We start from the raw sequence: 25,141 nt of genomic DNA, 5'->3' as shown, positions 1-25,141 counted from the left end.
AGGGAGAAGTAGAAGTTATATGAAAAGAAAAGGAACATTTTAAAAATAGCGTAACATGATTGTCAATATACAGTAATTGTTTTGTGAGTGTTATTGAATGTTGCTGTCATCAAGGATTTGATTATCATTATTTCTTTCAATCAGGCTCGTATTTGTAGGATGTGTTCAAGTTACATTCCGTGTTTGTCAATCGTTGTAAAGATAAGAGGTTTCATTCATCGATTAGTTCCTTACTGCATCAATAAACAGCTTCGTCTTCCTTTTTTTATCTGTGATGTGACAAACTGCATGCACAGGTTTTTTTTTTTTACGCTGTCTTCCTTTAGCAGGACATTCACTTTTTCCACCGTGTGCTTTGTTTCGCGCAGTAGCTGCACTTATGAATATGATTGTATGTATAAGGCGCTTCATATTTTTTGCTGCCTTCTCAATTGTGTAATTGGTTTTGTTCAGCACTCTTTGGAACTGTTGCTTTTGTCTGTGCACTCGTCAGTTCCACGTGAGCAGCAGTGTTCTTGCATGAAAGGTTCCCAGCTGTACTGGTGCCATCTACGTGTAATGTCAGCTAAGACCGGCACTTAAAAGTTTCTCGCAGTTTCAATGAGTTTGTGCCAAACACCACCTGACCATCTCATCTTCCTCTGCATAAGCACAGTCCTTCCCACGTGAATATTTAGTGGCAGTGTTTGTATTGGATTGCCGCTGATGGGCGGCCTTATATGGGCAGGCACTAAATTACAAGCAGCTAGTGGCAGCCTGTCTATGAACTTAATTTAATATAAACTTCAGTTCCGCCGTGCTTTGTTTCCGCAGTAGCTGTACTTATGAATATGCTTGTATGCATCATTTGCTTCATAATGTTTTTCTGCCTTCTCATTTGTGAAATGGCGTTTTGTGCTCATCGCTTTGAGTTCTTCCTTGTTCTCTACATTACTTACGTGGGAGGCGTGATGATGTCACCTACGACTCCGCCCCAGCGGCCATCTCAACTCAAGACTCCATTACATTATATGGGAAAAATAGCTTCCAGTTATGACCCTTATGCATAGAATTTGAAATGAAACCTGCCCAACTTTTGTAAGTAAGCTGTAAGGAATAAGCCAGCCAAATTTCAGCCTTCTACCTGGGAAGGGAAGTTGGAGAATTAGTGATGAGTCAGTGGGTGAGTCAGTGGGTGAGTGAGTGAGGGCTTTGCCTTTTATTAGTATAGATATACATATATATATACATATATATACACATATATATATATACATATATATACATATATATATATACACATATATACATATATATATACACATATATACACACATATATATATATATATATATATATATATACATATATATATATATATATATACATATACATATATATATATATATATATATATATATATATATATATATATATATATATACATACATATATATATATATATATATATATACACATATATATACATATATATATACATACATATATATATATATATATATATACACATATATATATATACACATATATATATATATATATATATATATATATATATATATATACATATATACACATATATATATATATATATACACATATATATATATATATATATATATATATATATATATACATATATACACAAATATATATATATATACGCCGATTTCCGCTTGATAGGTGAAATGGCATTAGTAGAAACCATATGTTTCTATGGTTATTTTATATATTTTAAGCCCTTATAAACTCTCCACACTGTTTATAAATATTTCCGCAGAGTTATACAGCATAATCTCTTTTGTATTCTCTTAGATATTAGGTAAGATTCATTGAAATTATGTATATAAACACACTGTTTATATACAGTAAAACCTAAATATTATTTTAAAGATATTGAGTGTCTCCGATATCACATGTTACAGCCATTACGATAGACATGCCACCAGCAATAAATACGCATACAATGCAACAAAATGAGTATACAGTAAATGTGTGTACAGTGACACTAAACGCACGTATGTACTAAGTACTGTAAGTAGAAAATTAATTATGGTTACTCACCAACAATGACACGAAGACTTGTCCGATAACTGAATTTTATTTTACTGCACAACAAAGGAGAGCGTTACAGCCCTTAAAGGAGCCACTTCAGGCGATTGTGTAGCACTGCCGTTGTTCTTCTTCTGGCAGTCTTCAAAGCAAATCCCTAAAGCAGATTCCATCCGGACTACTGCCTTATTACATCCACTTACAACTTGTTTTGCACCCTGGTTAAAAGGACACTGCGGCCGTAGATCTTATATTCCTTTCCTACTTTTTTAAATAAAAGAATCGAACGATCGTAGCCTTCAACAAATCCAAACGCTTACCTTTCGCAATCATTAACATCTTCCGTTTGCGCTTGGGCACGGCCCCTGAAGCAGTAGCAGATCGTTTTGGAGCCATAATGAAGGGCTTGACTATGCACAAAGATAAACACAAAAGAGCACAACTCTTAAACAGCGAACACGCTGATGCTGAATGAGCGAGACGAGACTTCCTGGTTAACACTGCATTCAGCAGGCAGGAACTTAACTGCGCGTTCTGATTGGTTAGCTTCTCAGTCATCCGCCAATACGCCCCTTATATGAAATCAACTGGGCAAACCAACTGAGGAAGCATGTACAGGAAGTAAAAAGACACATTTTCCGTAGAACCTGCGAAGCAGCGAAAAATCCAGCGTTATATATTTAGTTATGCTTTCATATAAAATCCAGCTATAGAGTGAAACCGCGAAAGTCAAAGCGCGATATAGCGAGGGATTACTGTATACATATATATATACACATATATAAACACATATATACTGTATAAACACATATATATATATATATATATATACATATATATATACATATACATATATATACACATATATATACAGTACATATACATATACATACATATATACATATACATATATATATATATACATACATATACTGCTCAAAACAATTAAAGGAACACTTTTTAATCAGAGTCTAGCATAAAATCAATGAAACTTATGGGATATTAATCTGGTCAGTTAAGTAGCAGAGGGGGTTGTTAATCAGTTTCAGCTGCTGTGGTGTTAATGAAATTAACAACAGATGCACTAGAGGGGCAACAATGAGATGACCCCAAAACAGGAATGGTTTAACAGGTGGAGGCCACTGACATTTTTCCTTCCTCATCTTTTCTGACTGTTTCTTCACTAGTTTTGCATTTGGCTACAGTCAGTGTCACTACTGGTAGCATGAGGCAATACCTGGACCATACAGAGGTTGCACAGGTAGTCCAACTTCTCCAGAATGGCACATCAATACGTATCATTGCCAGAAGGTTTGCTGTGTCTCCCTGCACAGTCTCAAGGGCATGGAGGAGATTCTAGGAGACAAGCAGTTACTCTAGGAGAGCTGGAGAGGGCCATAGAAGGTCCATAACCCATCAGCAGGACCAGTATCTGCTCCTTTGGGCAAGGAGGAACAGGATGAGCACTGCCAGAGCCCTACAAAATGACCTCCAGCAGGCCACTGGTGTGAATGTCTCTGACCAAACAACCAGAAAGACTTCATGAGGGTGACCCAAGGGCCCCATGTCCTCTAATGGGCCCTGAGCTCACTGCCCAGCAGCATGCAGCTTGATTAGCATTCGCCATAGAATACCAGAATTGGCAGATGCACCACTGGTGCCCTGTGCTTTTTACAGATGAGAGCAGGTTCACCCTGAGCACGTGACAGAAGTGAAAGGGTCTGGAGCCATGGAGAACATTATGCTGCCTGTAACATCATTCAGCATGAGCAGTTTGGTGGTGGGTTAATGATTGTCTGGGGAGGCATATCCATGGAGGGTCACACAGACCACTACAGGCTTGACAAAGGCACTTTGGCTGCCATTAGGTATCAGGATGAAATCCTTGGACCCATTGTCAGACCCTATGCTGGTACAGTGGCTCCTGGTGCACGACAATTCCTGGCCTCATGTGGTGAGAGTATGCAGGCAGTTCCTGGAGGAAGAAGGAATTGATACCATTGACTGGCCACCACACTTTCCTGACCTAAATCCAATAGAACACCTCTGGGACATTATGTTTTGGTCCATCCAATGCCACCAGGTTGCACCTCAGACTGTCCAGGAGCTCAGTGATGCCCTGCTCCAGATCTGGGAGGAGATCCCCCACAATACCATCTGTCATCTCATTAGAAGCATGCACCGATGTTGTCAGGGGGCCATACAAAGTGCTGCGTACAATTTTGAGTTGCTGCAATTAAATTTTGGCAAAATGGACTAGCCTGCCACATAATTGTTTCACTTTGATTTTTGAGGCGTCTTTGAATTCAGGGCTCTGTAGGTTGATCATTTTCATTTCCATCAAACGATGTGGCATCCTTTCGTTCCTAACACATTACCCAGTCTATATCACTATAGATATCCAGGAGGATTTCTTTTTCCCATTGAGATCTGATGTGTTTTCAAAGTGTTCCTTTAATTTTTTTGAGCAGTTTATATAATATATATATATATATATATATATATATATATATGTTATATGTGAATATATAAAATTATGTTCAAGCATAAGGGTGTTCATATGTGCACTTGGCACCAGGACACCCTAGGCCTCAGGTCGATGATCGACTTTGTGGTCGTCGTCGGACTTGCGCCATATGTCTTGGACACTTTCGGGTGAAGAGAGGGCGGAGCTGTCAACTGATCACCACCTGGTGGTGAGTTGGCTTCATGGTGGGGAAGATGCCGGCCGTCAGACCTGGTAGGCCCAAACGTGTTGTGAGGGTCTGCTGGGAACGGCTGGCAGAGTCCCCTGTCAGAAGTAGCTTCAACTCCCACCTCCGGCAGAACTTCAACCGTCCGAGGGAGGTGGGGACATTGAGTCCTAATGGGCCATGTTCCGGTCCTCTATTGTTGAGGCGGCTGACCGAGCTGTGGCTGCAAGGTGGTCGGTGCCTGTCGTGGCGGCAATCCCCTAACCCGCTGGTGGACACGGGCGGTGAGGATGCGCAAGCTGAAGAAGGAGTCCTATAGGACTTTTTGTCCTGTGGGTCTCTGGAGGCAGCTGATAGGTACCGCAGGCCAAGCGGAACGCGGCTTCGTTGTTGCTGAGGCAAAACTCGGGCATGGGAGGAGTTTGAGAGGCCATGGAGAACGACTTTCGGACGGCCGAGGAGATTCTGGTCCACCGTCCGTCGTCAGGAGGGAAGCAGTGCAGTGTCAACACCGTGATATGGTGGGGATGGTGCGCTGCTGACCTCGACTTCGGACGCTGCACGGGTCGGTGGGGGGAGTACTTCAAGACCTCCTCAATCCCACTAACATGCCTTCCAATGAGGAAGCAGAGCCTGGGGACTCTGAGGTGGGCTCTCCCATCTCTGGGACTGAAGTCACGAGGTGGTCAAAAAACTCCTTGGTGGCAGGGCCCGGGGTGGATGAGATACCGAAGTTCCTTAAGGCTCTGGATGTTGTAGGACTGTCTTGGTTGACCGCCTCTGCAACATCGCATGGACATCGGGGACAGTGCCTCTGGATTGGCAGACCGGGGTGGTGGTCCCCTCTTTAAAAAGGGGGACCGGAGGGTGCGTTCCAAATACAGAGGGATCACTCCTCAGCCTCCCTGGAAAAGTCTATTCGGGGTTCCTGGAGAGGAGGGTCCGTCGGATAGTCGACTCTCGGATTCAGGAGGAACAGTGTGGTTTTCGTCCTGGTGGCTGAACAGTGGACCAGCTCTTCACCCTTAGCAGAGTCCTGGAGGGTGCATGGGAGTTTGCCGACCGGTCTACATGTGTTTTGTGGACTTGGAAAGGCATTCACCGCGTCCCTCGGGAATCCTGTGGGGGGTGCTCCGGGAGTATGGGGTACCGGACCCCCTGATAAGAGCTGTTCGGTCTCTGTACAACCGGTGTCAGAGCTTGGTCCGCATTGCCGGCAGTAAGTCGAGCCCGTTTCCAGTGAGAGTTGGACTCCGCCAGGGCTGCCCTTTGTCACCAATTCTGTTCATAACTTTTATGGACAGAATTTCTAGGCGCAGCCAGGGTGTTGAAGGGGTCCGGTTTGGTGGACTCAGGATTGGGTCACTGCTTTTTGCAGATGATGTTGTCCTGTTTGCTTCATCAGGCCGTGATCTTCAGCTCTCTCTGGATCGGTTCGCAGCTGAGTGTAGAAGCTGGGATGAGAATCAGCGCCTCCAAATCTGAGAGCATGGTCCTCAGCCGGAAAAGGGTGGAGTGCCCTCTCAGGGTTGGGGGAGAGATCCTGCCCCAAGTGGAGGAGTTCAAGTATCTCGGGTCTTGTTCACGAGTGAGGGAAGAATGGGCGTGAGATCGACAGGCGGATCGGTGCGGCATCCGCAGTGATGCGGGCTCTGCATCGGTCTGTCGTGGTGAAAAAGGAGCTGAGCCGTAAGGCAAAGCTCTCAATTTACCAGTCGATCTACCTTCCTACCCTCACCTATGGTCATGAGCTATGGGTAGTGACGAAAGAACGAGATCGCGAATACAAGCGGCTGAAATGAGTTTCCTCCGCAGGGTGTCTGGGCTTTCCTTAAAGATAGGGTGAGAAGCTCAGTCATCCGGGAGGGGCTCAGAGTAGAGCCGCTGCTCCTCCGATCGAGAGGAGTCAGATGAGGTGGCTCGGGCATCTGATCAGGATGCCTCCTGACGCCTCCCTGGTGAGGTGTTCCGGCACGTCCAACTGGAGGAGGCCCGGGAAGACCCAGGACACGCTGGAGGGACTATGTCTCCCGGCTGGCCTGGGAACGCCTGGGATTCTCCCGAAGAGCTGGAAGAAGTGGCCGGGAGAGGGAAGTCTGGGCCTCTCTGCTTGCTGCTGCCCCAGCGACCACGACCTCGGATAAGCGGAAGAGAATGGATGGATATATATATATATATATATATATATATATATATATATATATATATATATATATATATATACACAGGTGTAATTACTATTTGCCCCCTTCCTGATTTCTTATTCTTTTTGCATGTTTGTCACACAAAATGTTTCTGATCATCAAACACATTTAACCATTAGTCAAAAAAAGCGGTTCATGCTAGAAAACCCTGAAATAAAGCTGAATTACATACAATACTCCTGCAAAGGTGAGTGGGCCAAAATTCCTGCAGAGCACTGTAAAAGACTCATTGTGTTACCAAACGCCTTGATTGCAGTTATTGTTGCCAAGGGTGGCCCAACCAGTTATTAGGTTCAGGGGCAATTACTTTTCACACGGGGCCATGTAGGTTTGGATTTTTCTCCTAAATAATAAAACCATCATTTAAAAAAAGCATTTTTTTTTCCTGTATATTTGACTAATGGTTAAATTGTTTATAATTAAGAATAAGAAATCAGGAAGGGCAAATAGTTTTTCACACCATGTATATACTATATATATATATAAATATATAATATATATATATATATATATATATATATAAAAATATATATATATATATATATATATATATATATATACTATATATATATATATATTATACTAATTATATATATTTATATATATATATATATTATATATATATATATATATATATATATATATATATATATATATAGTCTAAAACGGAAAACAGAAAAAATTTACACAATGTTATGGGATTGGTGCACTGTTTAATAATACACAATAATTAGCACAAAGTTCCCAAAAAAACTTCAAAAAAAACTTTTTTAAAGGGAATTAATCCATAAGGATAAACATTTATTTTTATTTTTATCCATTTAATAAACTGAAATTTTTTAAAATTTTTTGGGCCCAAAAAGGGGCAGAGACAAAAAATTTGGGGGAAACCCCCGGGTTGAGTCACGGGGAGTGAAAAGATTTTTATGCTACCAATCCCCAAGCTTCAGGAACTTTGGGGGTTCCTGAGGCCCTTTGTGCTTTCCCCTTTGGGCGGTGGCAGCAAGGGGCCCCCTCAGCCCCAGGGGGCCCGGGGGTCGGGCGGGCCTCCGGAGGTTCGGAAGGGGAAAAAGAGGTTCAGCTTGGGCATGGAGAACGCCCCGGGAGCGGCCACATGCGGCTGCGGTTGGGAAACCCTCGGGACCCGCGGATGACTCCTTGTGCCAAAAGGGCCCTCCTTGGTAGAGGGGAGGCGTGACAGGGGAAAATTTGCAACCCGGTAAAACCCGTGAGGATTCGCCCTTTATGGGGCCTCCCTTATCACGCGCCGTGCCAAGGGGCTCGGCCAACAGTTTCGAGGTGAAGGGGTCCCCTGGTCTGGGCCCAAATCTTCTGGGGTCCCCCAGCTTAGGAATACCCCTAGTAATTCCCGTGCGTGGCTTTAAGGGCGGCCCGGAACCCGGCATTAGTGTAGCATAATCCGAGGACTAAAATGTCTTGTGTCCTGGGCTAAGGGCTCTAGAGGTCCCCAGTAGCCGATTCTGTGGAGAAGGCGATCAATCAATGGAATAGGAACAAGAGGCACGGTCCTCCTGAATCTATCACAGTTGCCCTTCCGGGCAGGAGCGCCGATGAACCTCCTCATTAATTCCTGGCCAGTAGGCAGCTTGATCGCTCAGATTTTGATTGCCCTTGGTGGCCACCTAGGGGTGGGGCGTGTGCTAGCTTCGCAGACCTGCCGCGGTCGCGGCCTTTCACCCGTCTCCTGCCGCTGATTGCTCACGGAGGAGGCTTATCTACGCAAGAAAGGGGCCCGTGGCATGGGCAGTCGCTAAATTTTCGAACGCATTTTCAAAAAGGGGTTTTCATTTCCATTTAAACGGGGTTGGCACGATGGGGGAAGGGTGGCGAAACCTCGGGGGGCCGGTCGCCCAGGTTTGGTGGCGGTCAGCCCGGGCCCGGAGGTTCCGTCTTTGGGGCGGCTGCTTTCTCGCGGTGTTACAGGGAGCGACCAAGCGTTCATCTCCGTCCCTGCAGTTAACCCGGGTGGTATTTCTCCCGCTTTTAATTTCAGACCAGTCCCCCAGTGTGGAGGTCAGGAAGTTACCCAGGGTTTGGGTTTTTGGACTGACCCCTCCGTAGCTATGACGGCGGTCCTGTGCCCAGGTTTCCCCTGGACTGGTTATACTGGTCTTGAATTTTAGCCATTGTCGCTGTAGCATAAAACGGGCGGGCAACAATGGAAATGTTGCTGCCGGAATCGAGCAGAGCTGTTTTAAAACCCGCTAACATCACCACGCCTGTAAGCGGACCGCCAACGGGTTTGTCAGAGCACACCAAGCCCCTCCTCCTCCACCTGCATTCCTCCCTCGCCTCCAAGCGGTTTATGTGCTCACGCCGCTGGACGCTACACAAGCTCCGGTTATACAGGAGGGGCTAGGTCTTGGGACATACCCCGGCTGAGTTTGCAGACGGTTCTGCTCTCCCAGAGTGTGAGGTCGCCTCTGTGTTTCCAGAAGCTTATGAGCTGACAGTTGACTGCCCCCCCCAGACCGGCTGGGTGAAGCCCTGGGAAGTGCTCAGGGCAGATCAGCTACCTGCTCAATTACCTGGTAGGACTTGTTTTCCAAGGACGTAGCCACTGCCATGCCAACCCATAAGGACCAGGCTTGTTTTACTGGTCGCCGCTCAGGGTCCAACCTCCACTTTTTTTTTACTCACCTGAGTCAGGCACCCCAGGTGTGGGGCTGTGGTTTTCTGGGGGCAGGCACTCTCCCAAGAGAGCATACTGAGTCCCTCTGTCTCCCCCCCGGGCAGCCCAGTCGGTGGCCCCACCGCACTCCTGGCCTCTCTAGATGGCTGTTCTGCGATGCGGGGAACCCCGCAGGTCTCGCCGAACCACGGGCACCCTCCCGCCCCCGAATACCGGCCAGTGCGCTCCCACCGGGTGTTTCAGGTCCCGTCCTCCTCTTCTGGGACTTCTCATCCTGCACTGCACTTCACAAAGCAGAGACAAAAGACAAAAAAAGGTTTGGGGCAGCCACCCATCTAATTGGTATACTAGCTTAGCGTGTTTCTTTCAAATCAGCACTGAGTGTACAACAGAGTCCAAAACAAGACTTTTCAGGAAGGAAAAGGGACTTTTAAAGGGGAGGCAGGAATGAGGGTTGGATCGAAGGTTGTCTTTCATTGGTTTGTCGGATTGACATCAGGGGGCGAACTGGGGTCTGCTCCATTTGCCGGTCCAGTGGGGTCCAAAGACAGGTGGAACCCGGTTAGTCACAGAAATGAAAAGAGAGTTAGTGCTCTGCCCATCCGGCATGGCTCAGAACTGCCTTCTTTCGACCCTTTAGCGCCTCCAATAAGGCGTGTTTCAATAATAATATAAATTATATATATATATATATTATATATATATAAGGTTTAATGAAAACATTTGCCCGGTTAAAAGTTGGGACACTATACAAATTTGATAAAACTGAAAACAACGATGTGGAGGTGCCAACTTCTTTTTTTATTCAGAATAGAACTAAATCCGAAACAAGTTTAAGCTGAGAAATGTATCATTTTGGGGAAAAATGTTGATTCAAATTTCTGGTTTGTCAACTCCCAAAAAAATTGGGACAAGGCCATTTCACCACCCGTGTGGCATCTCCCCTTCTTCAACACTCAACAGGCGTCTGGGGACGGGGAGACCAGTTTCTCAAGTTTAGAAATAGGAATGCTCTCCATTCTTGTCTAATACGGCCTCTAACTGTTCAATCGTCTTTGGCTTCTTTGTAGCCCTTCCTCTTTATGATTCGAAATGTTCTCTTAGGGGAAAGATCTGGACTGCAGACTGGCCATTTCAATACCGGATCCCTTCTCCTCATTGCCCCATGATTATTGTGCAGAATGTGGTCTGTCATTATCTTGTTGAAAAATGCCCGGTCTCCCTGAAGATGGCGTCTGGATGGGCATATGTTGTTCTAGAACCTGAATATATTTTCTGCATTGATGGTGCCTTCCAGACATCAACTTCCATACCACCCCCTCTGCAACCCCAACCTCAGAATGTAGGCTTCCCGAACTGGCGTTGATAACAACTGGTTATCCTTGTCCTCTTTAGTCGGACATGGCGTCCAATTTCAAAAGAACTTCTCGTGACTCCTCTGACCACGAACGTCCATTTGCCACCTCCATTTAAAGTCCGGCCAGTGACAGCCACTTGGATCTTGCAAATAGCTTCTTCTTTGCACTGTAGAGTTTCACTGAGCGCTGTGATTTCCTTACAGTACTTCGGTTTGTAGTGCAGTGTCGTTTAGGCGGATCCGGGCATCATATGGTTTCGCCTTGACCCACCGAGTTGTTCCAGATTCTCTAAATCTTGGATGATGTTATCCAGTTGTGATGATAGATGCAAAGTCTTTGCAATTTTGCTGGGTAACATTTTCATTTTCCACTATCTTTCTGGCCTTGGCAATTGATTCTCCCATCTTGGCTTCGAGACACTGCCCTCTGAAAGCTCTTTTATCCCCAATCATGTTGAATTGACCTATAGTTTTATTGGTCTTCCAGCTCTTTTATCTCAAATTTTTTCCACCTCTTTTCTACTTGTCCCAACTTTTTTGGGATTTGTTGACCATGTTTTTAAATCAACATATTTTCCTTTAAAATACCCCTTTACTTTCGGATTAACGTTGATCTGATCTACGTTCTATTACAAATAAAATATTGACATTTGCCATCTCCACATCAATATTGCATTCAGTTTTTATTCACAATTTGTTTAGTGTCCCAACTTTTGAATGTTTATGTATGTATATATATATATATATATATATATATATATATATATATATAGTATATATATATATATATATATATATATATATATATATATATATATATATATACAGTGGTGTGAAAACTTTTATTGCCCTTCCTGATTTCTTATTCTTTTGCATGTTTGTCACACAAAATGTTTCTGATCATCAAACACATTTAACCATTAGTCAAATATAACACAAGTAAACACAAAATGCAGTTTTTTAAATGATGGTTTTTATTATTTAGGGAGAAAAAAAAATCCAAACCTACATGGCCCTGTGTGAAAAAGTAATTGCCCCCTTGTTAAAAAATAACCTAACTGTGGTGTATCACACCTGAGTTCAATTTCGTAGCCTTCCCCAGGCCTGATTACTGCCACACCTGTTTCAATCAAGAAATCACTTAAATAGGAGCTGCCTGACACAGAGAAGTAGACCAAAAGCACCTCAAAAGCTAGACATCATGCCAAGATCCAAAGAAATTCAGGAACAAATGAGAACAGAAGTAATTGAGATCTATCAGTCTGGTAAAGGTTATAAAGCCATTTCTAAAGCTTTGGGACTCCAGCGAACCACAGTGAGAGCCATTATCCACAAATGGCAAAAACATGGAACAGTGGTGAACCTTCCCAGGAGTGGCCGGTCCGACCAAAATTACCCCAAGAGCGCCAAGGCGACTCATCCGAGAGGTCACAAAAGACCCCAGGACAACGTTTAAAGAACTGCAGGCCTCACTTGCCTCAATTAAGGTCAGTGTTCAGGACTCCACCATAAGAAAAGAGACTGGGCAAAAAGCGGCCTGCATGGTAGATTTCCAAGACGCATAAACCACTGTTAAGCAAAAGAACATTAGGGCTCGTCTCAATTTTGCTAAGAAACATCTCAATGATTGCTAAGACTTTTGGGAAAATACCTTGTGGACTGATGAGACAAAAGTTGAACTTTTTGGAAGGCAAATGTCCCGTTACATCTGGCGTAAAAGGAACACAGCATTTCAGAAAAAGAACATCATACCCAACAGTAAAATATGGTGGTGGTAGTGTGATGGTCTGGGGTTGTTTTGCTGCTTCAGGACCTGGAAGGTTTGCTGTGATAGATGGAACCATGAATTCTACTGTCTACCAAAAATCCTGAAGGAGAATGTCCGCCATCTGTTCGCCAACTCAAGCTGAAGCGCATCTTAGGGTGCTGCAACAGGACAATGGACCCAAAACACACCAGCAAATCCACCTCTGAATGGCTGAAGAAAAACAAAATGAAGACTTTGGAGTGGCCTAGTCAAAGTTCCTGACCTGAATCCAATTGAGATGCTATGGCATGACCTTAAAAGGCGGTTCATGCTAGAAAACCCTCAAATAAAGCTGAATTACAACAATTCTGCAAAGATGGAGTGGGCCAAAATTCCTCCAGAGCACTGTAAAGACTCATTGCAAGTTATCGAAATGCTTGATTGCAGTTATTGCTGCTAAGGTGGGCCAAACCAGTTATTAGGTTCAGGGGGTACTTCTTTTTCACACAGGGCCATGTAGGTTTGGATTTTTTTTCTCCCTAAATAATAAAAACCATCATTTAAAACTGCATTTTGTGTTTACTTGTGTTATATTTGACTAATGGTTAAATGTGTTTGATGATCAGAAACATTTTGTGTGACAAACATGCAAAAGAATAAGAAATCAGGAAGGGGGCAAATAGATTTTCACACCACTGTATATATATATATATATATATATATATATATATATATATATATATATATATATATATATATATATATACTATATGTATATACTAGTAGCGCATCCTTAGCTACTCTGAAGAACTGCTTTTAAATTTTTATTAAGAAGAAAAGAAAACCTTTTAAACTGAGGGAAAATATACCAATAACTATCTGTTAAGGATCTCTTGTACGCACGTTGTCAGTTCAGCAGTCCGGTTGTAATATGACTAAACTGTGCACTGAGATTACTTTTGAGAATGCAACGTATAGTTTTGTCCAGGAGGGAAAGCAATGTTGCCTCAAATCAATGGCAACCTTTTGTAGGTGTGTCCCCTGAGACTTTATTAATTGTCATCAAAGCAGAGCCTTACTGGAAATTTGAGGGCATTTCCAATTGAAATGGGAGAATCAGAGGGTATAACAGTGATGCCAGGAATACATTCAGAGTGTAAAGCTCTGCTGTTTTTGTGAAGCTGCCTTCCACACAGCTTCTCAGCATTGCTTTATAAATGAATGGCATATAAGGCCATCGCTTTTCCTTCTTGCTTCGGTTCTGTATTGTTTTATTGTTACGTTTATTACGATTCTTATAGTTATTGTGTAGCTATTAGAGACTTACTCTTTACTGTTCAGGTACCCATTTCCTTTATTTAATCCGCATCTTGTATGTTATTTTTTGTTCATTTATTACGATTATAGATATTTATTGATTCCCTTCTTTAGCTGACTGCCTGTTTCATATAAGAGACGCTCCGCTGGTTTTGTGGAAACAGCCTTTACACAGCTTCTGGGGCTGTTTTATAAATAGACAGCATATAAAGCCATCAATCTTGTCAATTGTGTAATGCGCTTTTTGAACAGGTCTTTGATGCATGGAAGTGATCACCTTCGTATCATGTCAGTCAGTTCACGGAGCGCTGCTCTTTTGTTGTGATGTTCTGCGATGTCCACAGCTTTATTTAATGTTAGCTAAGACCCGGCGCTTAAAAAGTTTCTCGCTACAGCAATTTTAACTCCATTACAAAGTGATCCAAAGTCCTAGTTTATACCTCGTGGTTCTCTCATTACACTTGTATCTACGCCAAACAAATGTATTCCGCGTTTTTCTTCAGCTCTTTGGGCGCTTTTCCTTCTTTTCTACATACTGAGGTCACAGGCAGTTCCACGCGTGATTACGTGGGAAGTGTGATGATGTCACCACGCAGCTCCGCCCCCCCATGGCCATCGAGCCAACATCCATTACAGTATATGGAGAAAAATAGATTCCAGTTATGAGGCATTACGTGAGAATTTCGAAAATGAAACCTGCCCAACTTTTGTAAGTAAGCTGTAAGAAATAAGCCTGCCAAATTTCAGCCTTCTACCTACACGGGACGTTGGAGAATTAGTGATGAGTGAGTGAGTGAGGGCTTTGCCTATTATTAGTATAGATTTGTGGTATAGCGGGTCCGTGGCTTCAAAAAAAAATACGTCCAGTTTTTAAGTGCATGCAGCTCCCCATGTCTGTCTCCGTGGGAGGGATTGCACGACTGCGGGGAGTTGATGAGGAGATTGGGGCAAGTCGCACCCAATCATTCTCAATTGCTTCGTCGGCTTCCTGCGGCATGTGAATAAGGCGTATATTTATGGGAGACGTATATTTATGGGCCGGCAGGATGGGGGAAGGAAAAAAGAAAAGATAGCACACAAGGAGGTTAAAGAATGGAAAGGCAGTCAAGGGAGACGATCCAGACACCAGGAAGGAGAAGGCAGCATGAGCTGGGGCTCCGTGAGGGAGCGCAGGCTTAGGTGATCTAGGGGCTGGTTCGCCCAAATGACTAAGCATGTAGAGTGGGGCGAGCGAAATGTAAGACCTCTCAATGGATCTGAGGAGCAACTGAGTGAGCACGAAGGAAGACGGGAGGTGTGCCGAACCCGGACGGTCTGACTGCACAGTGTGGGGACAGCCAAAACAGGGGTTGGCAGAAAGCAATTCATGCTGCAAAGGCTCCGCCAGTGAAGGGTGACCCATGGAAACAGAAGGTGGTATGCTGCAATCGGGCGAGGAAAGAGACTGCATTTTAACGGATTTATGTATTATGGATTTTATCCCCACATTTCACTGGCTTTATGGATTTGCTATTTATTTGGGTACTGTATTTTTCTGAACACTGCACAACGGACACTTTTGGTTTTACTTGGACTGTTTTTAACAAAAGCACTTAAGCATTTTCCACCAGCCCCTGGCTTCAATGCGATTTCTCAGCTCATCTTGGCCATAACTATCGACGGTGTTGGTTCAACAGACTCCCATGTGGGAAGAGGGAGTCTGTAAGGGACCGGCATCGTCACACTATTAAACAGTAACTAGGTACAGAAAAAAAATAAAATAAAGCAAGTACAACTTGGCTTGCAGTATTATCCAGTATTATAGAAACAGTATTTACACATTTAAACATAATGGTCCACATCTGACCTTTTAAAACCAAAGTATCTCCAGACAACAAAAACTGCACCTATTTTCATCAAAGTTCCTCTGTGTCATCATGTTCAACTTTATCGTCTGCTACAGCTTCAGTCTCAGAATGTTCTCTGTCCATTTTCACTGCTCAATGCCTCCACTAATGCATGTACTCCGTTGCATGCGTATTTACCGGTGTACCAGTGAAAAAGTCCCTCTTAAACAGTTTCTCACAGCTAATGCCTCAATGTTGTTTAGGCTATTTAAACCAGTGTTCCGGTATAAGAAAAATCCATATCATAACAAAAAAAAAAAGTTTTTTGGTATGAACTGGTATAGGCCTCAGCAAACTCAAAACCCTTGCCCTAGTGTATGCTTTTATACGCTAAATTCAGGATTATTTTACTAATGTTTATGAATATTTTACAACTTAAAATATAAAAAAAAAACAGAAAATAAATCTGTTATATTTAGTAAAGGCAAATACATTTGTAGACATTGTGGGACAGGAGCCTTTTCATATACAGGTGCTGGTCATAAAATTAGAATATCATGACAAAGTTGATTTATTTCAGTAATTCCATTCAAAAAGTGAAACTTGTATATTAGATTCATTCATTACACACAGACTGATGTATTTCAAATGTTCATTTCTTTTAATTTTGATGATTATAACTGACAACTAATAGAAAGTCCCAAATTCAGTATCTCGGAAAATTAGAATATCAATTAAGACCAATGCAAAAAAAGTATTTCTAGAAATGTTGGCCAAGTGAAAGGTATGAACATGAAAAGTATGAGCATGTACAGCACTCAATATCTAGTTGGGGCTTCTTTGGCCTGGATTACTGCAGCAATGCGGGCGGGCATGGAGTCGATCAGTCTGTGGCACTGCTCAGGTGTTATGAGAGCCCATGTTGCTCTGATAGTCTTCAGCCTTCTGAATTGTTGGGTCTGGCGTATTGCATCTTCCTCTTTCACAATACCCCATAGATTTTCTATGGGGTTAAGGTCAGGCAGTTTGCTGGCCAATCAAGAACAGGGATTCCATGGTCCTTAAACCCAGTTTCTGGTAGCTTTTGGCACTGTGTGCAGGTGCCAGGTCCTGTTGGAAAATGAAATCTGCATCTCCATAAAGTTCATCAGCAGCAGGAAGCATGAAGTGCTCTAAAACTTCCTGGTAGATGGCTGCGCTTGACCTTGGACCTCAGAAAACACAATGGACCAACACCAGCAGATGACATGGCACCCCAAACCATCACTGACTGTGGAAACTTTACACTGGACCTCAAGCAATGTGGATTCTGTGCTCTCCTCTCTTCCTCCAGACTCTGGGACCTTGATTTCCAAAGGAAATGCAAAATTTACTTTCATCAGAGAACATAACTTTGGACAACTCAGCAGCAGTCCAGTCCTTTATGTCTTTAGCCCAGGCGAGATAACTTCTGACGCTGTCTCTTGTTCAAGAGTGGCTTGACACAAGGAATGCGACAGCTGAAACCCATGTCTTGCATACGTCTGTGCGTGGTGGTTCTTGAAGCACTGACTCCAGCTGCAGTACACTCTTTTGTGAATCTCCCTCACAGTTTTGAATGGATTTTATTTCACAATCCTCTCCAGGTTGCGGTTATCCCTATTGCTTGTACACTTTTTTCTACCACATCTTGTCTTTCCCTTCACCTCTCTATTAATGTGCTTGGACACAGAGCTCTGTGAACAGTCAGCCTCTTTAGCAATGACCTTTTGTGTCTTGCCCTCCTTGTGCAAGGTGTCAATGGTCGTCTTTTGGACAACTGTCAAGTCAGGCAGTCTTCCCCATGATTGTGTTGCCTACAGAACTAGACTGAGAGACCATTTAAAGGCTTTTGCAGGTGATTTGAGTTAATTAGCTGATTAGAGTGTGGCACCAGGTGTCTTCAATATTGAACCTTTTCACAATATTCTAATTTTCCGAGACACTGAATTTGAGACTTTCATTAGTTGTCAGTTATAATCATCAAAATTAAAAGAAATAAACATTTGAAATACATCAGTCTGTGTGTAGTGAATGAATCTAATATACAAGTTTCACTTTTTGAATGAAATTACTGAAATAAATCAACTTTGTCATGATATTCTAATTTTATGACCAGCACCTGTATATGTTTACATCTTTTAAAAATTAAATTAAATTCAGAAAAAAAGTACTGTAAGATTCAATTTTAGTGATTCATATGACAAAAAAGTTATATTTTGTTGCCCAGTGTAATATTTGTTATGTATTAGCATTTGATTAACTCAGCACCAGTCTTGTGTCTGCAGTTACTGAGATAAACATCAGTCACTTGTGGCTCTAACCTAGATGAATTGATGGATTACTGGACTTTTTGTTACATAAATGTATTATTAATTTGGCCAGTAAACTTTACATAACCCATATAGAAAATATAAGCTATATACTGAAAAACTACAATTCCAAAAAAGTTAGGGCAGTATAGAAAATGGTAATAAAAAGAAAAGGAGTGATAGGTAAATTTACTTTGACTTGTATTCAAATACAAACTGCACAGAGATATTTCATGTTTTACCCAATCAACGGTATTGTTATTTGGAGATATACAGTAAGTTTATTCTGAAATGGATGCCCTTGAAATGTTTCAAAATCGGATGGAATAGGTTAGAAATTTTAACAATGTAACACGCCGAAATAACAAGGTTATGTGAAATAGGTGAGGTAATAATGTTCTAGTACAGTGGTTCTCAACCTGTGGGGCGCGAAGATGTGAAAAAATTAAAACAAGAATCAAAAATATGAAAAAAAACATCTGTTGAAAGCAAAACAAATTAACTTAAACTACATTCTGATACTAGACAATGCAATACAGAGTTAGATAAATGCGGTAAAAATTAAGTAGGTAATATAAAAATGCATTTACATTTCAAAAAATGTTAGGGGGCGCGATTAAAACTTATGAAAACTCGGGTCGCAAATACTTAAAGGTTGACAAACGCTGTTGTAAGTACATTAAGATCCTCCTAAAAAGGCTTGGTTCTTCAAGAGCAAGAAAGGTTGAGGCTTGCCAGTTTGCCAACAGATGTATTGGAGAATAGCCTGACACTTTGAGAATAATGTTTTACAAAGACATATCAGTAGGATTTTGGAGCATTTCACCCTCTACATTGAACTATATAATTAAAAGATTCGAGGAATCCAATCAAATATCAGCACTTAAAAAGGCAAGGCAGAGAACCTCTTCTGGGTGCACTTGATCTGTCTTGAAAACCGTTAGGCATCTGTAAGTCTTCAGTGTCCAAATGCTTAATAAATGTTGGTAAAAGAAATGGGGCTGTTACACAATGAGAAACACTAGACTGCCCCAACGTTTTTGAAGCGTGTTTCAGTCACCAGAATCGACACGTGTGTACATTTTCAAAATAAATAAATGAATAAAACCGAGGTAAAACACAAAACAATGTTTTCAAACTATTACTGAGTGACTTATTTTCGATTTTTTTAGCATGTTCCATATTGCCACAACTTTTTTTTCAAATTGGGGTTTTAAATCTGTCCATCTTTTACCTGAATATTTTACCACAGTTCAGAGAAATCCTGCCCTGCAAACTCACGTTCAAGGCAGGAACAAACCATGGAATGAACACCAGTATTCTTACACAGCAACACGAACTACCAGATATAAACTGTGAAAAAGTAAGGACATGGTAAAATGAATTTCCCATAACAATTTACGGGTTAAACCAAGAGAAAAGCCAAGCAAAATGACACCTTTTATTGGCTAACTAAAAAGATTACAATATGCAAGCTTTCGAGGCAACTCAGGCCCCTTCTTCAGGCAAGATGTCAACAAAAAATTAGTCTGTGCCAGCTGTGGATGCAGCTACCACAATACGATCGCAAACGTTAAACTAGAAAAGAAGACTGTTTAAAACATTTTCTGCACTGAGTAGCAGTGTAAAACTCTGGCCAATTCTTAACCTCGAGTGCACTTCTGTGCTACTTCATGTAGAAGCAGACAGTAATATATATACTTGTGGCTTTCAACTTTGAAGTTTTCATAAAATCAAAGCCCGTGCCAGAGAAAAACTGTTCTTTCGCACACCACGTCTTCAGTTGAATGGCAAAAAATTTAGTAGAGAAACGATCCACACTTCTACTTTAAAAACGTGAAATCCTTCCTGCACGAATATGAATTGTGTACATTTCGCGTTATATGTAAAGTCCTTACCTTTCACCGAGATGAACTACTACATTGTTCTGGATCGAGTGCTTCGTCCACGCACTGTAATGACAACTTCGTGACCGAATCCGTGCTAACTTTGAGGGCAACCTGAATAGATCCTGCATTCTGCCCGCGAAAGGAATCTGAAGACAAGACAACAAGCGAACCGGGTGCCATACGTACTGCCTGGAGGGTGCCATGACACTCTGTCATTGGTGCGCGTTGCAACCTGGGTAACGAGCTCGTGCACGCGCGCACAAACTGGCCGGCTCGCAGGTACTGCAGTTGAAACCACACACATAGAATTACTAGACGTCGCATAACCAGCGGCATCGTACGTCAACGTCACCGCCATATTGCGAGTGGCTCTGCTGTGGAGTGAAGTAATTGATAAAGATGCCTCACGCATGTGCTTCTTGGGATTGTACAAACAGCTGTACGCTCCAAACCAGATCCTGGATGATTACATTTCATGGGGAAGACTGAACAATTGTTTTGGTTATATCTGGCCATTAGAGAATCCCGTTTTATAATCTTAACTTTTAGCGCTGCTCCAGGCTAAGCTAGCAAAGCTATGCATTTATGTGTTCAAGTGAGCCTCCAAACAACGCTTTGGCTAAACGTATTTAGTCACTAACTATGTAGATTTATTGTTAGCTGTTAGCGCTTTCTCAAACTTTGAAGGTTTCCCAAAGAAATCCACCTCAGGAAGCAGTGGGAGGTAGCCCTTAGATGGGATTTTGAGAAAGCTGTCCAGTGATGTGTGCCATGCTAGTTTGGTAACAGATGCTCCACAGCATCATATGATCAAAGCTACCACTTGCTCACATTAAAAACAAAGGAGGTTTGATGATTCCTTCTCAGGGTACAGTCAAGGTGGTCAAAGTAGCTGAGCGTGTTATCCAACAGTCGACATTAGGGCAAGCTGTCAGTGTATCTTTGATTGATCAGTTTGTTCAGGCTGAGATTGCTTCAGATGATCTGTTTTTTCTCAAGAAGCACATTGAGGAAACACAGTTTGAAACTGACAACCATCATTTTATGCTCATGTCTTTAGTTGTGTCTGTCTTCCACAAACTAAGGCTGCACCATGTTGCCAGACTGAATACTCTCAAATTATAGAGTGGCAACACATGGGAAAAGCTATGTAAGACAGTTCTGTTTAAAGGATTTTAGATCCTATCCTCTATATATTTAAGTAACCACATTGTGTGTGTGCGCATGTGAAAAAGAGAGAGAGATTGAGAGAGGAAAGAGTGAAATGTTTTCAGAAATTATTAAGCCAATTTGTATACAATAAAATTGTTTATTTTGTCACTGGAATGTATCATTTCACTGTTAAAAAGAAAGACCAGACTTCCAGGTTACAGTCACTTACTATCGCGACAAAGAGCGGTTCAGTAAACCTCCAATGAAGAACAAAAACCTTGGACGACATTTTCACTTGCCCGGACGCGGGTCACCGGGGCCCCCCTCTGGAGCCAGGCTTGGAGGTGGGGCTCGATGGTGAGCACTTGGTGGCCAGCCTGAAGAGGCAATGTGGGTCCCCCTTCCCATGGGCTCACCTGTAGTAGGGGCCAAGGACGTCGGTGCAGTGTGAGTTAGGTGGTGGCCGAAGGTGGGGACTTTGGCGGTCCAATCCTCAGCTACAGAAGCTGGCTTTTGGGACGTGGAATGTCACCTCTCTGAAGGAGAAGGAGCCTGAGCTAGTGCACGAGGTCAAGAGGTTCCGGCTACATATAGTCGGGTTCACCTTGACACACAGCTTGGACTCTGGAACCAAACTCCTTGAGAGGGGCTGGACTCTCTACCACTCTGGAGTTGCCCCTTGTGAGAGGCGCCGAGCAGGTGTGGGCATACTTATTGCCCCCCGACTCGGAGACTGTTCATTGGTGTTTACCTCGGAGGATGAGAGGGTAGCCTCCCTCTGCCTTCAGGTGGGGGGATGGGTCTTAACTGTTCTTTGTGCATAGGCGCCGAACACCAGTTTGGATTACCCACACTTTTTGGAGTCCCTGGAGGAGGTGCTAGAGGGCATACCTTCTGGGAACTTCCTCGTACTACTGGAAGACTTCAATGCTCACGTGGGCAATGACAGTGAGACCTGGAAGGGCGTGATTGGGAGGAACCCAAGCAGTGTTTTGTTATTGGACTTCTGTGCTCGTCACGTATTGTCCATAACGAACACCATGTTCAAGCATATGTGCACTTGACACCAGGATACCCCAGGCCTCAGTTCGATGACAGACTTTGTGGTCATGTCGTCGGACTTGCGGGCACATGTCTTAGACACTCGGGTGAAGAGAGGGGCGGAGCTGTCAACTGATCACCACCTGGTGGTGAGTAGGCTTTGATGGTGGGGAGGATGCCGGTCAGGCCTGGTAGGCCCAAACGTGTTGTGAGGGTCTGCTGGGAACGTCTGGCAGAGTCCCCTGTCAGAAGTAGCTTCAACTCCCACCTCCGGCAGAACTTCGACCACGTCCCGAGGGAGGTGGGGGACATTGAGTCCGAATGGGCCATGTTCCGTGCCTCTATTGTTGAGGCGGCTGACCAGAGCTTTGGCCGTAAGGTGGTCGGTGCCTGTCGTGGCAGCAATCCCCGAACCCGTTGGTGGACACTGGCGGTGAGGGATGCCGTCAAGCTGAAGAAGGAGTCCTACCAGACCCTTTTGTCCTGTGAGACTCTGGAGGCAGCTAATAGGTACCGGCAGGCCAAGCGGAATGCGGCTTCGGTGGTTGCTGAGGCAAAGACTTGGGCGTGGCAGGAGTTTGGGGAGGCCATGGAGAACGACTTTCAGACGGCTTCGAGGAGATTCTGGTCCACCGTTTGGCGTCTCAGAACGGGGAAGCAGTGCAGTGTAAACACTGTATATGGTGGGGATGGTGCGCTGCTGACCTCGACTCAGGACATTGTGGGTCGATGGGGGGAGTATTTCAAAGACCTCCTCAATCCCACTTACATGCCTTCCAATGAGGAAGCAGAGCCTGGGGACTCGGAGGTGGGCTCCCCCATGGACTGAGGTCACCGAGGTGGTCAAAAAGCTCCTTGGTGGCAGGGCCCCAGGGGTGGATGAAATACGCCCGGAGTTCCTCAAGGTTCTAGAAGTTGTAGGACTGTCTTCATTGACACGTTTCTGAAACATCACATGGACATCGGGGACAGTGCTTCTGGATTGGCAGACCGGGGTGTTGGTCCCCATCTTTAAGAAGGGGTACTGGAGGGTGTGTTCCAACTACAGAGGGATCATACTCCTCAGCCTCCCTGGAAAAGTCCATTCGGGGGTTCTGGAGAGGAGGGTCTGTCGGATAGTCGAACCTCAGATTCAGAAGGAACAGTGTGGTTTTCGTCCTGGTCGCAGAACAGTGGACCAGCTCTACACCCTTACCAGGGTCCTGGAGGGTGCATGGGAGTTTGCACAACCAGTCTATATGTGTTTTGTGGACTTGGAAAAGGCATTCGACTGTGTCCCTCGGGGAATCCTGTGGGGACTCTGGGAGTATGGGGTACCGGACCCCCTGATAACAGCTGTTCAGTCCCTTTACAACCAGTGTCAGAGCTTGGTCTGAATTGCCGGCAGTAAGTCAAACCCATTTACAGTGAGAGTTGGACTCCGCCAGGGCTGCCCTTTGTTACAGATTCTGTTCATAACTTTTATGGACAGAATTTCTAGGCGCAGCCAGGGTGTTGAGGGGGTCTGGTTTGGTAGACTCAGGATTGGGTCACTGCTTTTTGCAGATGATGTTGTCCTGTTTGCTTCATCAGGCCATGATCTTCAGCTCTCTCTGTATATATATATATACTAGCAAAATACCCGCGCTTCGCAGCGGAGAAGTAGTGTGTTAAAGAAGCAATGAAAAGAAAAGGAAACATTTTGAAAAAAACGTAACATGATTGTCAATGTAATTGTTTTGTCACTGTTGTGAGTGATGAGTATTGCTGTCATATATATTTACACACACACACAAACATATATATATACGTAACTATACATATACACACATATATACACACACTCACATATACATACATATATATATCTACATATATACATATACATACACACATACACACACATATATACACACACAGCTATTTCGTATCAGTGCAATACGCTGCTTGTTAAAACGGATAACTCCCGCTCTTACGAGCAAGTCTGTGTGGATATTATGAACTATCGTATTTGTTCAAGTTCTATTTAAATTTTAAATAGAAGGAATTTTTATTTAGTCGACAGAAATATCTTTGGTAGGAATGGTAAAAACAGACAGGAATATTATTCGTGAATAAATAACTCAAACCTTAAACAACTTATAATATTTTGCTCTCCATAAAAATATATCCTGTCTAAATTATACAAGTTAGAAATAAAGTAAGCGTTAAAAGAACAAACATTCAAATTTCTTTACTCTTATGTAATTTTATATAAAAAATAAACTTAGATTTTAAATATCCCAAAAGATTTTGCTCTCCATAAAAATATATCCTGTCAAAATTATACAAATTCAAATATGAACATGCTGCATAACAAAACCTGGAAATATAAATAAAATGTGTTCCTTTCAGCAATAACAAATCAAATCATTCAGTTGTCTTTGCTCATATGTCATTTTAGAGCTGGGCGCCTGGCATCTTTTTTTGGCAACAAGTTCGTTTCTGTTTGGTGTGAGGTTCTGTGTTGTGGAGATTCTCAGGATGGATTGCAGGTGCTCATCAGTGAGGCGACTCCTGTGTGCTGTTTTGTTAGTCTTTATCACTGAGAAGAGCTTCTCACACAGATATGTGCTACCAAACATGCACAAGGTTGAGCCGCATGTAGGCGGACTTTTTGTTCTTCAAAGTCACCAAAGCGCCGTGCAAACTCAGTGCGCTCAGTTTATCAGCAAAGTGCGTATTTTGGGAACACCGTAGTGACGACTTGGTTCAACATTACTTGGCAACAGGGAAAGTGGGGCAAGTTGCACTGGTGCATTTGTGTCTCCCATAAAAGCAGCTTCACTTGAAATCACTTTGTGATTGTGCACGGGTAAAACGTCCGCTGAAGTGTCAGATTCTTATTTAATTCTTCTGCTT

General features: G+C 43.1%; 1 protein-coding gene across 1 annotated transcript in view; it reads right to left on the bottom strand.

Annotated features, from left to right (window-relative positions):
- Positions 1-20,298, bottom strand: part of LOC120516496 (polyribonucleotide nucleotidyltransferase 1, mitochondrial) — a 128,117-nt gene extending 107,819 nt beyond the window's left edge. The window contains exon 1 of the mRNA XM_039738200.1: positions 20,078-20,298. Coding sequence (XP_039594134.1) covers positions 20,078-20,271 — 194 coding nt within the window. The 5' untranslated portion in view covers positions 20,272-20,298. The remainder of the gene's footprint in view (positions 1-20,077) is intronic.
- Positions 20,299-25,141: the final 4,843 nt, after the last annotated feature.

The sequence above is a fragment of the Polypterus senegalus genome, chromosome 16 (genome assembly GCF_016835505.1).
Source record: "Polypterus senegalus isolate Bchr_013 chromosome 16, ASM1683550v1, whole genome shotgun sequence".
Taxonomy (NCBI): domain Eukaryota; kingdom Metazoa; phylum Chordata; class Cladistia; order Polypteriformes; family Polypteridae; genus Polypterus; species Polypterus senegalus.
This window is presented reverse-complemented; position numbering and strand designations above follow the sequence as displayed.